This window comes from Ptychodera flava, chromosome 19 (assembly GCF_041260155.1).
Source record: "Ptychodera flava strain L36383 chromosome 19, AS_Pfla_20210202, whole genome shotgun sequence".
Classification (NCBI taxonomy): Eukaryota; Metazoa; Hemichordata; class Enteropneusta; family Ptychoderidae; genus Ptychodera; species Ptychodera flava.
This window is the reverse complement of record NC_091946.1, coordinates 28722000-28738858: the sequence shown is the minus strand read 5'-3', so window position 1 is coordinate 28738858 and position 16859 is coordinate 28722000. Positions and strand designations below refer to the sequence as shown.

The following is a 16859-nucleotide window of genomic DNA, read 5'->3' as shown; positions in this document are numbered from 1 at the left end:
CATACTGGGCCTATGTGACGTAGGATGCGACTTATAAAAGTTTTACAAATTGACAATTCTATAAGGCCAAGAAAAATAAAACGTTTGTTTCTCATCCTCGCGCGCGTCAATTCAGGCCCGCCGCGTCAACCTTTTGTTCTGCTGATGAAGGAAATAAAATGAAAAAACCCGCAAAAATACGCGACGATAGTGCATAACACAGTGCTGTGTAAAGCGTTTACAGAACTGTAAACAAAATAACAGACACTAACATTCCATTCAAAATTGTATATTACGCTGTCAAATTCAATTCTGATTCAATTATCACCCCAATAGTATTCACATATACAATCTTTGTTAAGAAACTCCATATTATGTGTTTCAGCATGATGTAGGGAAACAGCAAGAAACTGTATAAGTTACATTGCATTGAAATATTGAAAATATTATCAAACAGTTGCAGCTTCTGTCCCATTATAACACAACTTGTTGTTTTTCGAATGAAAATTCAATGGCATTCATACCATTTTAGATTTTCGAAATAAAAGTCATGCAACAAATGGTTCTAGTTTTTGTTATATTATTCCTTACATTAGAATCATTGGATGGCGTAAAAATGCTGTCCATTTTTTCATTGAATTACCTAACAAACTATGGAATCTGAAAATGTCAGAAATAATAGGGAACCAAAGTATTTTCAGATCCCCCTTTATTCACAGAGCAAAATTTGCGAGTCCCCCTCTGTTAGCCCCAGAATTTTCAATTCCTCCTTGATTCCTCCAGCACCCCGCACCATTATTTCTGAATGCAGCCTAATTCATGCTGCACTAAGCTGACATGACCTCCTGGTAAAGATATTGCCTTTTCATAGTCGACCTTGAAAAGGTACGGGGGAAGGTCAGCATAGAAAAGCATTGCTTCATAAGAACAGGAACCTTGGCAGTTCTCGGCTCCTTTATAGCTACAGGTCTACGCAGGATTACGTGACTCAGCGTCTTTCACAACAGTCTGCATTTTGATTCAAGCATACACTGATTTGTGCTAATTCATGTTTCGAATCAAAGCACAAGCCAAACAAGCATCAGTGCACTAATCAAAAGGCAAAGGTAAGTAAATTGTTTTTACCCGAACTATCTGGTAACGAACCCGGAAATGAATTACTAATCTGACATCGTGATACAAGCTCCACCGCAGTCGGCAGAGATTCAACAACAAATTGCACTCAAGCAAAGACTGGTGCCGCCAACTGGTAAACTTCATCAATTTCGCAAAATCATAACAAAACATGTTTTGAAGGCTGACATACTAATGTTACGTATTTTAGACCTTGACCTAAAATTTGGGGGAACGTAGAGCTGTTCGAAACTGCCCTCCCACTGGCATATGCCGAAAATATGCCCTTCAACTGAATTTCGATGCCCACTGACCTCCAGTGCCACGGTCTATAATGGTCTCCTCGCTCCCACTCCCACTCCCAACAACAACAACAACAATTCAATTCAATTGCCCTTCCCCCTACTGAATTCCATTGCCCTGTACCGGTAGATGCCCCACAAAGCTGACTAGGCAACCCAGATCAACGCAAAACCGTGAAAGCAGCTAGCAGTGTATCTTTGAACATTGCTCCCCTCTACGTTAGGCGCTTAATCTCCCCTCAAGTTCTATAAACCACGGCTTTCCCCTCCCCTACGTATTTTCCGATACCCGATGTCAAAACTTCTTTCCCAAACCCCCTAAAAATAAAATTTCTTCCCCGCACAGTAAATTTTCGATTCTTCCCGCCAGCTGATTAGTTTTCAAACTTGCCGCCCGCTGAAAAAATGGGCACGAACACCTTTTCACGAAGTCTAGTTGACGGCACCTGAGTGTGTGTGTCACTCTCGGAACCAGAGTTCTTATCGCCGAATCGAACACATCAGGAATTGTGGGTAATACGCGATAAGATGTGTGTGTGTGTGTGTGTGTGTGTGTGTGTGTGTGTGTGTGTGTGTGTGTGTGTGTGTGTGTGTGTGGTGTGTGTGTATATCTGAGGTTCACAGACAATGCGACGCGTGGAGTACGTAAACGTTCCGCAATGGAAAGGAAGAGTTCGAAACCACAGGCGCTTCGATCGTCTCTTCGCTAAGGGACTGGACACAAATTACAGGGGGGGGGATGGGCCGGTGTTTTTTGGGGGTGGGTCGCCATTTTTCGCGCAAGCATTATTGAAGGGTCATAAAATTTTGTGCAAGCCTATGGGGAGGGTCACCTTTTTTCATGCGTCAAAGCTGAAATTGCATGTGCACGTATTGAAGAATATGGAATACTGATAAAAGAAAAAATACCTCCTGGCACTTTCATTTTTTTGCCATTTCTATTTTCGGCACGCTCTTCGGGCGCAAGTTTAAGGTTATAATAAGCAATGGATTGATGATCCAAGCAGCCACATTGATTTAAGTTGTCATGATTTCTACTTATCCAAGTCCTACATTTTTTTGAGGACATTGACATAATACAAACTATTCAGAATAGTGCAAAATGTCATCAATAACAACTGGACACTTCAGGTCTAACAACTTTTGAATAATAATTTAGGATCAGATAATCTATGAGTTATTTGTAGTTTCCTCATAGACTACAATGTATAGTGAATCAATATTTCGGTGAAATTCCAAAATCAAATTTCTTGCACAACCATGGACTTGAAACCACTCTTGTCTAATCATGAACATTAATACTAATAATTAGGTGTACATAAATGCACAGATTTACCTAGTTTTGTATTGGAAAAAAATATTCATACTTTGATCACAGACTGCCATGCACAGTGAATCGACATTTCAGTGAAATTCCAAAATCAAATTTCCTGTACAACCATAGACTTGAAAGCACTCTAGTCTAAACATGAACATTAATACTAATAAGTAGATGTAACACGATTGGAACTAATTTTGGATAATTGGATGGTGAAGTAATATCGATTTAATCTACAAATGTTATCTCATCTGCTTTTCTTTTTAAGTTACGCGCTTGTTTTTATGAGTAATTTGCAATATTGCGACATTCAGCTAAACAGCACCTCACGCTTTTGAGAAATTTGAAAAATATGAAAATCCAATTATCCAAATTAGTTCCAATCGTGCTGTGTACATAAATGCACAGATTTACCTAGTTTTGTATTGGAAAAAAAATTCATACTTTCATCATAGACTACCATGCATAGTGAATCAATATTTCAGTGAAATTCCAAAATCAAATTTCTTGCACAACCATGGACTTGAAACCACTCTAGTCTAATCATGAACATTAATACTAATAATTAGGTGTACATTAAATGCACAGATTTACCTAGTTTTGTATTGTAAAAAAAATTACTCATACTTTCATCATAGACTGCCATGCATATAGTGAATCAACATTTCAGTGAAATTCCAAAATCAAATTTCTTGCACAACGATACACTTGAAACCACTCTAGTCTAATCATGAACATGAATACTAATAATTAGATGTACATAAATGCACATATTTACCTAGTTTTATATTGGAAAAAAATATTCATAGTTTCATCATAGACCGCCATGCATAGTGAATCGACATTTCAGAGAAATTCCAATATCAAATTTCTTGCACATACATGGACTTGTAACCACTCTAGTCTAATCAAGAACATAAATATCAATAATCAAGCAAACATAAATTCACAGATTTGCCAAGTTTTGTATTGGAAAAAATTATTCATAGTTTCGTCATAGACTACAATGTAGGGCCTAATGGATCAACATTTTATGCGAAATTCCAAAAACAAAGTTCTTGTACACAGATGCATGTGTTACCACTCTCTACTAATCAAGTACAATTTTGTCAATTATTCAGGGTCTATATATGCAAAATACTGCTTATTTTTAATTGTGAATTTTATTTTACAGTATTGTCATAGACTCTCATGTATAATGGATCAACATTTTGAGCGAAATTCCAAAATCAAATATCTTGTTCACATGTGCACTTGTAAACAACCCATTCTGACCAAGTATATTTGTATCAGTTATTTTACATCTATAGATGAACAGATATTGCTAGTTTTATATTGGGAAATACATGTTCATACTTTTCTAGTCGACTACCATGTATAGTGAATCAACATTATCGATGAAATCTAAAAATTACATTTTTTGAACACGCATGCACTTTTTACCTGCCACTTCAAGTAAAGTAAATTTACATGAATTATCACACACATAGGATTTGATATTTTTTGGACAAAGCGTTATATCGGCCACATTTTGCCTTCCTTTGGGAGGGGACTTCAAAAGTATAGCAAGTCAGAAGAGGGTCTTGAACATTGCGGGTTTGTTGGGGGTATCGAGTAACAAGGGAGGGTCACTTATTCTTATGCACGGATAAGGGGGAGGGTCACTAATTTTTGTGCATGAACTTTTGAAGGGTCACTATTTTTGATGCAACGGTGTTTCTAAAAACACCGGCCCACCCCCCGTGTAATTTATGTCCAGTCCCTAAGATCCTATTGTTGTAGCATAGGAGCTTCGCGAAGGGACGCTCAAAGCACTCGCGGTTCGTCACCTCCGGCCATCGATCATCAACGAGCTGCTTTAGCTAAATCGGGACTAAATATCGCAGGTTCATATCTTTGGCGGATTATTTCACCATTGAGTAATCTCCATGATTTACTCGCAATCCACCAGTGGTTTATCCTAGTACCCAGAAAGTCGGATTTTGACCTCAGTGAAATTAACACAGTACAGGCGGACTAGAAGTTAACTGAAAATGATATAAATCATTATCTTTATCATGTGACGTGCTAAAGTATGGCTGGCATTAGACTGTTGACAGTCCCTTGTGCCTTTTCTGTCGCTTATTAGTCCCCACGGACACCGTCCTGGGGGACTTATAGGTTTGGTCATGTCCGTGCGTGTGTGCGTCCGTGCGTGCGTGCGTGCGTGCGTGCGTGCGTCCGTTCACGCAGATATCTCAGAGATGCCTGGAGCGATTTCATTCAAACTTGGTACAAGGATTACTTCATATGTCATACAGATGCACGTCGATTGGTTTTGTGATACGATCCAATATGGCTGCCAGGCGGCCATTTTATTACGATTTTTTCATGCACAGAGCCATAACTTAGGCATGCTTCAACAGATTTTATTCAAAGCTGGTACAAGGACATTGACCAATGTCATAGATATGCACGTCAATTTTTTTGTGATACGATCCAATATGGCCGCCATGCGGCTATTTTGTTACGATTTTTCATGTACAGAGCCATAACTCAGGCATGCTTCAACAGATTTTATTCAAAGTTGGTACAAGGACATTGACCAATGTCATAGATATGCACGTCAATTTTTTTGTGATACGATCCAATATGGCTGCCGTGCGGCCATTTTGTTACGATTTTTCATGTACAGTTGTACAGAGCCATTACTCAGGCATGCTTCAACAGATTTTATTCAAAGTTGGTACAAGGACATTGACCAATGTCATAGCTATACACGTCAATTTTTTTTGTGATGCAATCCAATATGGCCGCCGTGCGGCCATTTTGTTACGATTTTTTCATGTACAGAGCCATTACTCAGGCATGTTTCAACAGATTTATTCAAAGTTGGTACAAGGACATTGACCAATGTCATAGCTATACACATCAATTTGTTTTGTGATACAATCCAATATGGCTGCCGTGCGGCCATTTTGTTACTATTTTTTCATGTACAGAGCCATAACTCAGGCATAACTCAACTGATTTTATTCAAACTTGGTAAAGGACATTGACCTGTGTCATGCACATGCACATTGATTTGTTTTGTGATACGATCCAATATGGCCGCCGTGCGGCCATTTTATTACATTTTTTCATGTCCAGAACCATAACTCAGACATGTATCAAGCGAATTATTCAAAGTTGGTACAAGGAGATTGACCAATGTCATACATATGTACATTAATTTGTTTTGTGATACGATCCAATATGGCTGCTGTGCGGCCATTTTGTTATGATTTTTTCATGTACAAGCCATAACTCAGGCATATCTCAACCAATTTTAATCAAATTTGCTACAAGGATATTGACCTATGTCATACATATGCACATTTATTTTTTTTGTGATACGATCCAATACGGCCACCGTGTGGCCATTTTATTACGATTTTTTTCATGTCCTGAACTACAACTCAGACATGTATCAAGCAAATTTATTCAAAAGTATTTTTATCACAGACCTAATGAAGAGGACTTTATCCTCTCTGAGGACCTGTAATCAAAGTACCCATTAACAAGTGGGGACTGTGTCATCAACGATGACTTGTTACACTATATAATAGTATGTTGCGAGACTAGAGCGAGAAAATGACGCTTTCTCGCAATCATTGAGAATCTGTTCTTATTCTCACCGCTGTCGGTGCGAAAATTTTAATCTCCCGTGGAGATTGGTGAGAAATGCACTCCTTGGCGAGAATCAAGTGTGAGAACAAATTCTCACCGGTGAGAATGGAAATTCTCACCAAGTACATTGAGAATTGAAATTCTGATTCTTGCCAATGAATTGGGAGTCTTGCTGATTCTCGCCAATGAACGGCGGGTCTTGATGATTCTCGCCCGTGAATTTCAATTCTCACTGTACTTTCTTAGGACATCTACATTACGTTTGAAACAACAACACATCAGTTATGTTCGGTGAATTTAATTGGGCAACCACATAAACAACAACACGACTGACATAAACATAAATAACAATACAAACAACAACCAGATTTCCCTCAGCGAAATTTACGTCGTACAGGCGAACTAGGACTTTGGGCGTTGTGTGATTAGTTTATTGAAAAATGATATAAACACCTTACTTTATCATGTAACGTGCTAAAGAATGACAGGCCTCTGCACAAAGAGCGCCCTCAAGTCATCAGCTTTACACACCTGTAATCTTTAGTCCAGTTCCCTGACACATTTCTATACCGCTGCTGCACTGCTAACGAAAATAGGGCCCCTATTTTCGTTAGCAGCGCAGCCAGCGGTAGAAATGGGCCAGGAAGCTAGACTACTATAACCTTACCCTATATAAGCAGAGTAGTATACAACAACAACAACAACAACAACAACAACAACAACAACAACAACAACAGAAAAGCACTTGTCGAGATATTTAATCTACAACCTACTAGTACTTCATCTACAGTAAACATTTTGGCATGAAATATTGAAAGTCGTTTACTTTCTACATCGTGAACTGACCAATGATTGGTCGTGTGAGAGTCATTTCTAATCTAGATCTCGCACTTGTCCCAACTGGTGACGTTTAATGACGTAAGGAGATGAAAAACAAGACTGTTCCAAAATAGAGTATATTCTAAAACTTCGACGTTTCGATTCCACACAGGGAATCTTCATCAGGAATAGAACAGATGACGAGTGATTGCTCAGGCTTAAAGAAGCGATGTTGACCGGCCGGATAGTGCAAAAAGGCAAAGGTATCAAGAACTGTGGTCGGACTGACACTAGTTGTGAAAACAAACCCGACTTGAAGGGACGGACACTGGGATCTTGGGGAGGGTGGTCAAAATGGCGACATTTGAATACTTTGGAAGGGCAAATTTATATTTGATATTATTTTAAGACGTTATTTTAGATTTAATCGACTTGGAAAAGCACGCAAGATAATTATCATCATGCATGCTTTTTCCAGTGAACATTTGAATTTATTCAAAAGCAGATGGAAGAACAGCGCTTCATTACGGGAAGACTGCATTAACTTGCATGGTACCTGAAACCCAAGTCCTTGCCTAACCAACTCGGGTGACAAACACAAGACTTTTAATCCCTCAAAGTGTGAATGTTCCATTGTTATGTTTATTTAATCCAGCTGGTGCCATTTTAGTGCCATTGTAGGAAAGGCAGATCTGTGAAAGTGATCCTCATAGGGAAGTAGGGTATTCAGTTAATGGAGCCTTCCCGTAATGTGTTTTCAACGCAGAACTGTTGACACGTTGACCAAATCTATGATTGCCACTTTAAGACAAGATAAAAACATGAATAGATCATGAGTTTTAGGCTTTCAATGACTGCTTTCTTTCAGAATGCGATGAATCCTTCCGAAGATACGATTACCAGGGCCTGTTTGTGGACTACATTCAGATCTTGTTCGACAGCGTTCGAACGATCAATACGGACTCTAGAGGGCGTTAAAGTGATTCATGAATTTTTTACTGACGCGGCTTTGTTGGGCGAAGATCGGTCAGATTCCCTCCGCCAAGCAGTGAGCTTCCACACGGACACAGGGTTCCGAACCACAATTCCTTTGCCAGGGTTAAGGTTTAGTGAGGTGAAGATCACTCTTGAGAACATTTTTCCCGGGTATCGAGGTGTCTTCTTGAAAGACATGGCCATCTACTTGGTCGCGATGGGGAAAATGGATTATGTTCCCGATGGGTACCGCCATGCATTCCTTATACGTAACCCAATCAAATCCATCACCTCTCTTTACAGATGTTTCTCCAAACAAAACGTGAATGAATTGCGTGAAATCATAACCTCTGAGGCCGGTTTTAGAGAAATGTTTGAACTATATCAACACATCAGAGATGTCAAAGGTCAAACACCAATGGTTATAGACGCTGATGATGATCTGCTTCGTGACCCTGCAACTACGATGAAGAAGTTTTGTGATTTTGTAGGCTTTGGGTTCAAAGAAAGCATGCTTCATTGGAAACCGGGCCGTCCCGAGGAATGGAAATGGGACGATGCCTGGTATGGTACAGTTGCCAGAAGCGCTGGCTTCGTAAGAAATCCTGAAACACAAAGCTCTTCTCTGATAGAAGATATCTCATCGTATCCAACCTATGTCCACGAAGCCATACAAGATGCTCAACCTTATTATGAGAAACTCTACAACTTCAGATCAACCTGATTAAGACTTAATCACAAATTGGTAGCTTCACAATAGGATTCATTATTTGCTCGTGTAAGACGAGATAACTAAGTCACATCATCACTTACTAACTAAAAGACTGATATTTTTGCAGTCATAGGGCTACCTGAAGAATTTTTCAAAGCGATTCCTTATATTAAACTGGTCTTTTAATTTACAGTGTGTTTAATGACTGAGTGTAGAAATTAAAATTTGCATAATGACGATTTGATTTGCATGTTTTAAGGTAGAATGCGCCTCGGGGACGTATTCCGATTCTCAAACTTATTCCTTTGGTCTACCACTTGTGTCATACTGAAGGCGCACTTTGAAGCTTATGGAGTACTGGATAAAGGTGTCACCGGCTTGGTTTTGTGAAAATTGGGAAAATTATTTCCCCATATAGAGATAACACAAGGCTAACGGTCATTTTGAATTTCAAATAATGGGAAATGTTGGGTAATTTGTGTCTTGCAGGGTGAGACACCCCCCCCCCCCGATTTTTGTGTTTGATTTGAAAAGAGAATGGTGGAAATTTGTTGAGGAACGTTTGAGCAAGAGTTTAAGTCTTTCATCTTCGAGGCGCGAACTGCCATAAGGTCACTTCACATTCTCGGTGTATTTTGTTCAGCTATGGATGATCAGATCCACGTTGACGGAGTTTATTGGGTAATTCGTGTTTTACCTTTGTCTGGAGCATTCAATATTTTGCAATTTTTGAAACAGCATGAATCATTATTTATCTTGGCTGTAACGATATCATGCAATGTACTAACAAATAAAGTTGGTGGCATTTAATGTGATTTCAGATTTTGTAGAATTTGTCAATCAAATAAGGTTGAAGATGGATATAATTTTTTATTTGACTGCCCTGCTTGTACTGACTTCCAATTAGATATATTCCCAGTGACTTTATTATACATCCTAATCTTAAGTATGTAAATTCTATTACCTATGTACGTACATCCGATGAAGAATTATTATGCCAATTATACACATTTATGAATAAGGCTTTTCATTTAAGCAAAGAATTGATATGTTATGTCATGTTCGTACATTAATATTTAAGTAAATTAATAAATTAATATGATTAATTAATATTACAATATTATTTAATTTCATTTTTATGTTTGTCGCCAAGAGAATATGAATAAACTAAATTTTAAGAGTTTGTTATTTGTCAGAACAAACTCGATACATGCATGAAGAAAACGGTATACAGGAACATTGTACTTGTAAGACCAAAACACTGTAATTTCAGCACTTTGTTCTGATGTGAACGTCGAGTTTATTCAAAATCTCCATGACAGATAGTGATATTTACAATATCTGAATAGGTCTTTTTACAAAAGTTCACTATGATAAGTGTCGAGGTGGCTCGAGGAATGTTGTATTATGACAAACTATATCAACTTTACATGATCGCGCGTACGTTAGTCATGGTGTTTGTTGGGCGCGCCCTCTACGAGCAGTTCAACGTTATGGGCAAAAATCGTTTTACAAAAAAAATTTTTCGTCGTTTCCATTTTAGTTTGAGACTGTAACCGAAAGAGTCATTAGATTTTAACTGGCCGCCGGATATCAAGCATTGTAGCAGATAAGCCCACTGAAAAAATAAAGTGATACGGTTGTAAAATCATCATATACTGCACCCACAATCGTGACTGCAACCTTCTCAACTGTGTAATCTTTCAAGGAGATTTTCTTAGGATTTCATTGATTCAATCAAGCATTTGCTGATCGACAGAGTGGTGCCGTTTTTCACTGATCTTGATAGCGGCGGAATCATGGGTTCTTAGCACAGTCCCTCCATCATACTTTCTGTCTACTGCTTGTTCGGGAGGGGGGGGGGGTCACATTTACGCTTGTTGAGTGAGTAAAGTTTTTATCGTCTTTCTATCAAGATTTGAAGATCGAAAATTGAATTTTTGCCCTTAGAGTTTACATGGTGATGACGGTCATCTTGAATGTCGAAAATTAATAATTAATTAATTAATAATTCTAGTCCTAAATTTTGAACAGTGACCCCTGATTTTTATTCTCGATTTCAATAGGGAACGGTTTCAAGTTTACTTAACAAATGTTTAAATCTTTCAATTTTGAGGCATGTACAATGTGTGCTTTGAAACACAAGGTTTTAAAAGTTGCTAAAACTTTCCCCAAGGAAACTTAAAACCATTCTCTTTCACATAATTAAAATAAAATTCAAGGTCACTTTGCAAAGATTTGGATCAGGTGAACAAACTTTTAAAACCATATGGCCTCAACACCATGTGTTAAAAATGCAGTGAAAACTAAATTTTAAATTTTCATTATAACAACATGGTGAGATTTTTCGTTTACTCCACAGATTTCAAAATGACTCCATGCAAACAGCAAACAATACAAGTACTGTAACATGTGTGTTTCAAAAGACTTTCCCCAAAGCACATTCTTGTCCAAATAGATTTATTTTCTTCATTTCTTGTGATGTGAATTTCCACCTTAGATAAAACTGCATCTTAAATTTAACATCTATGCAGCCTACAGTAAGTTCTGAAAGAATTACGATACAAAAAGTTAGTCAAAGAGCTTTTATCTTGAGAAAACATGATATATGACAAGCCTCTTCATTGTAGTTACTTCTGTCTCAATGGTGCAAAATATAGATCTCTGTGTATTTTTTGTGTCTCGGTAAATGCTGCACTGTACTCCAAACTCAAAAGCAGTAAAAGTGTGTAAAATTATTGCACTCTGACAAACTAAAGCAAGAATAGCCATTGAAGCGCAGCTGTTTGTGGCAGTGAAGGTGGTGTCTAAAATGTCACTTGCCTCGTGCGACCCTTTGACTGCCTCTTACACACTGTCCTCAATGCCAAGATCAGCTGCGCCTCTGCAACTAGAGCAAGAACCGGGTAAATTTTATGTACTACCTCTCACCCTTTACAACCCTTTCACCACCATGGTTTGACCCAATTCCATTGTTTTCTATGGTGAAGTGGACCTCTTGAGAGTACAATGGGGGTAAAAGGGCTGAGACATGGCAATTGATCTAGACTATTCATTGTTACTTTGACTAGTGACAGTAGCTTTTTTAATAGCCCAGTGCATGAGTAGAATTCATGCTGGATATGCGGACTCAACTGACAGACACTGCAACTCGCTGTACAATCTGAATATTCAAGAGGATGGTGCCTGCTGTGAAAAACATTAGAAGAAAAACCTGATGAAAACAGTAATGTACTTGGGTATTGCCTGCATCAGCACATTGACAGAAAGGAGGAGACTGACTGTATGATACAAGTTATGTATAAGATGTGCTGGTTCAGTGCATAAAAAGCATAAACATTTGTATCACGCAGTCTTGGGAGCCATCATCTAGTCTACATGGCTTGAGTGATGCAGTTTCTAATAAACTCTAGCCAAGACCGCTTGGTTACCAAAGATGACATAAGACTACAGTTGGTCTTCTGCAATAAGGCGTTTCTGTTTCTGCTACATGTACACTGTATCTGGTCTGGAAAGACATAAAGTGTACAAACTCGATTTCTGTGTCAAAGTTGGGACCTTTGTTTGGTAAAATAGAGTGAACGTGTCTTAGTCTGTGTGATGAAGAATTTGGCAGAATAATTCTGTGAATGAAAATCCAGGACAAAACTATGCTGGCCTTGAATGTATTCTGGAATACTGGTACAGCTTACTTGTACTCACTGTTTATCAGAATGCGCCCCACGGACAGATATTCAGACTCTAAAATTTCATAATACCATTTTGCTCCACCACTTGATTTGCGAGAGTTTATTTTGAAAACTAATGGACTAACTTCAGTTTTCACTGGCTTGTGGTTATTTGAATATCAAAAATATTGGATTCCCCATAGAGCTAAATACAGGGATGGCAGCAATTTGAATTTCAAATATTGGTAATTACAGGTATTTTGTGTCAATAGTATCACTATTTGCATAATGAATCATTTTTATTCTTGATTTTGAAAGAGAATGGTCGAAAGTTTCCTTGAGGCTGGTTTGAGCGAAAAGTTTAGATCTTTTAATTTTGAGGCGCATACTACCTTAAAGCTATGTCTCCATGAATTTGACCTGTCCATTCAGAGATAAATCCATAGTGTCACGTGGCCAGGTTTATTTATTCTCAGTGGCACACAATTTATCAGTCAGTAAATTAGCTTCAAGCAAATTCAAGAATTATGTGTCGATTGTCCCCTTGGATTACAAATGAAGTTGTTTGTACTTCTCTTTGGAATCCATCTCCACATGGATCATCTAAGCCTCAGACCACAAGATTTTCTCGTGGGTTGAGTCCGAACCATTTGAGACATAACTTTACTTTAAGTACAGTCTGACCATCACAGCGAGACTGTGCTTGAAGAATAAAACTACACACATCTGCATAAATAAAAGCCTAGCCACTGTAATTCTGGGTCAGTGAATTTGGATTTTCACGAAAGACACTTCCTTGTAATTGTTCTTTTCATAAAGCAAACCTATACTGTTACTGTCTATCTCTGTCAATGTGGAATATTCACTATTCCCTGGGAAAACAAATAAAGCGCCCTCCCATGATGTGCCGTTGTTCAGGCTCCATCTGACTGTCATATTTTCGCGTCCTTTGGTGCTTGCTGGATTTGAAAAGAACATGATTCCCTTGTGGATGATGATGCTGCCATCACAGGCGGGATCGATAAGTTTTGGATCCACTTTCACGTGTGGCATTGGGAAGGACAGGCCACCGTCAAAGCTTCTTGAGATGATTCGGCACAAGCAGTGAAAATGAAACTGGTTCCTGGAGTTCATTAATAGACTTCCGTCTGATAGTTCCACAATCTGAAATAAAATTGAATGTTGACCATGGATAATTTACTCACAGTGTTTTCTGGTACAGTTTGAGTCCATAGGTAAACGATATGGAACCCAGCAACATAGGATTGCATTGACATACCAAGAGAACAAAGATGATGTTGCCAAGGCACCTCAGTAGAATTTGTTGATGTACCTGTCTCAAAAAAGACACTGACTCATATTTTATCTGATTAAAAATGCAATAATAATGTCACACCAGGATATATTTTTTATTATGCAAATGTGTGTGTGTGTGCCGTCATTTCCTTAATACTTAAAATGTTACTTCAAAACAACATGGTAGGAACAATTTTGGATCCTTGCATAGCGATCTACGCATTTTCTTCATTTTGTAGAGTCTTTTGTATTTGGATGAAGTTTGTAATTATAAGTTGGCTGTGCTAAAAAGAATGTAAACAGACTATAAATACTTTCCTTGTCATGCAATTATCCCCAAATAGTTAAATTGTATTAAAATATCTGATAAACAGAAGGAAGGCGTAAAGAGATTTTCCAAAACAGATCTGAAACTTTAACAGATTCAAAACAGAAGGAATCTTCAAATTATATCATATTTCAGATAAAAAGTAGTGTACTGATCCAAGCAGAAATGTCCACATTAAACTGAAAAGACTTAAACATTTTCTCAAACTTTTCTCGAGAAATCTTTACACCATTCTCTTCCCAAATCAAGAACAGGGTTCCCACAAGATGATTTTGAGGGATGGGCCACCCTTCTGTTTTGCCAGCATTATATTCATATGTTAATAACCATACATTAGAATACAATTCAACAACAAAAGAATAGGCAAATTATAAATTGTTATGTAAATTAGCCAACCCTCTGATTGTTTTCCAAGCTGTGGAAAGCACTGGAGAATAAAATGGGAGTTTTCCATGAAAATTTGTTATTAAAGACTGAAACTAGATATTCAAAATGGCTGCCATCCCTGTATTAATTCTATGGTGAAAACTTTACGTAGCATGCTTAAAACTCTTCAAATTCTTGACTTTAAAACATAAACACTCGCTCAGCCTGAGTCCCTCTCCATAAAAATTGACTCTGGGTGCCATGCAGATTTTATTATACAACCACAGATTCAGAAGAAAGAACTTCATGCAAGAATACTGAGGTAATACTTTTGACTTTCTCTTGTTGCTTTTTTGTAAATAATAATGTCATCAGCTTCCATTTATGACTGTTTCTTTTCAGAAAGATATTATTTAGAGGAAGATTCTGACCTGTGATTCATCTGGCATGAAGTCTCCAGTCTTCTTTGGAACCTTGTACGGCACACCAACCAGGGATCCACCTATCTGCCAGGAACTTCCATGATCTAGTGTTCAAAGATGTATTAAAATTCAGGGTTACATATGAAAGGGAAGAAACCTCTGCATTGCAGCATATGCCTCTGAATAATATGCATAATTTTGATGAACATCGAAGTGCTGCAAGAGATGTGCTTTGAAAGATGTTCAAAATGATAATGACAATTATGTCGTCCATGATGATGATGACGATGATGACAATGGTGAGGAGGAGGATGATATATATGGTGATTCTAATGGTGATCATGGTTACCACAAGAATGATGATGACAATGATGATGATAATGATGATGATGATGATGAATGCTGTCATTAAGACTGGGATTGGATAGTGATATGATGGCATGATAGAACAGTGTTGATACTACTGATGACACAATGATGATGATGATGGTAAGAAGCGTGTGACAATTAGCACACTGAGTTCATATAAACTGGCTCAGTCACATGATGTCCCACGCACAAAACAAAAGCGCACTTTTCTCTCTGAAATCACGGAGTTTGTGTCATTTTTGTTCAAAATGCATATTTAACATCACCATGGGGACGTCATCATACATGGAGGAAAGTAGCAACTCACCATCACTGTGAACACAGTACACTATCTCTGACGCCTGCTTGTTTCTGTCGACAGTATGGCCACATACAATCAATCTGCCCTTAGCGGGGTCAAATCGCTTCTGGATTCCGTAGCCAGGGCCAGGACACCAAGTCCAGTTTTTAAAGGCTGGATTTTTGACGGACAAATCCTCGGGTTCAGACCAGGTGTATCCAAAGTCATGACTTTTGATGATGTAGTTTGCGGGTATGACGCCAGGTCCACACTGCCGGTGTGGGCAGTGACAGTACAGAAACATGGTGATATTTTTGTCGTGGTCGACTAACGCCGCCCCTATGTTCAGGTAACCTTCTTTGACCGACAAATCTTCGTAGATAATTTCCATGGGTTTCCATGAATAACCCGTATCTGTTGATCGCCGCATCGCCAACCCCTTCGCGTCGATGTCACTCAGGCTCGACTTGTGAGCGCCCGAGAACGCAAGGAGATCGCCATTCGGGATGCGAATCACGACGGGTATGCGAAAATATGTGAAACCTGCTTCGTTGGACTGCCAGAGAACAACCTCGTCGATAATTTTGGGGGAAATAGAAACAGATAAAGTCAGGAGCGATGCAAAGATAATACAAGTGAGAGCACAGTGATGTTTTAGGTCAAACGCCATGTTTTCACGCCCCGTATACAGTCAGGTGACTTGCTGACCTCCAGGTCACATGATCGGACGCAGTAACCCGTACCTTGAATCAAGGTCACGAATGTCAATGATGACGAATGTCCAACTCCGGTGGAAGGATAAATTACACAGCTTTTTGTTATCATCACATGTGTTTGACACTAGTTTTGATTTCTTGTAGCTTACTTGTCGGCTGAGTACACAGGCGCTCCTTAGCTGGGTCGTCTGCTAAGTAGATCGATTTTCGGATCGATTTATCGATCCCGTAGTCGATATGCCCGCCACTGCAACCTAAATACTCACAAGGTGTGCAAAACACAATCACTCAAAAAAACACACCACCCGATTTGTCTACTGGCCGTGCGCTCACACAAAACATTCAGAACTACACTCCCATATACCTAGTTGTATCACAAATTTAACCATCTCCTCGAAAATCACGCCAAAGAGCGTGTTACTCACGTCATCTTGAAGAAATCGCCGTGTTTTGAGATCAAGCGGGGTGAAATGCAGCCTGCAGAACGATTCTACCATATGATGTAATTTTTTCCACTGCTGATTGGCTAATCAACGGCCAAAACAAAG

The 16859-nt window shown here is 38.7% G+C and overlaps 1 protein-coding gene and 1 long non-coding RNA gene across 2 annotated transcripts; one reads left to right on the top strand and one right to left on the bottom strand.

Moving 5' to 3' along the window:
* Positions 1 to 901: 901 nt before the first annotated feature.
* LOC139119168 (uncharacterized) lies at positions 902 to 9681 on the top strand. The gene is made up of 2 exons (XR_011548857.1): positions 902 to 1085; positions 8048 to 9681. It is a non-coding gene; the product is annotated as an uncharacterized lncRNA (long non-coding RNA).
* Positions 9682 to 11309: 1628 nt separating this feature from the next.
* On the bottom strand, positions 11310 to 16442 carry LOC139119169 (sialidase-1-like). The gene is made up of 3 exons (XM_070682834.1): positions 15623 to 16442; positions 14956 to 15050; positions 11310 to 13698 (listed from the first exon to the last, which is right to left on the bottom strand). The coding sequence occupies exons 1-3, from the start codon at positions 16263 to 16265 to the stop codon at positions 13297 to 13299; spliced, it is 1140 nt and encodes a 379-aa protein (XP_070538935.1). The 5' UTR covers positions 16266 to 16442; the 3' UTR covers positions 11310 to 13296.
* Positions 16443 to 16859: the final 417 nt, after the last annotated feature.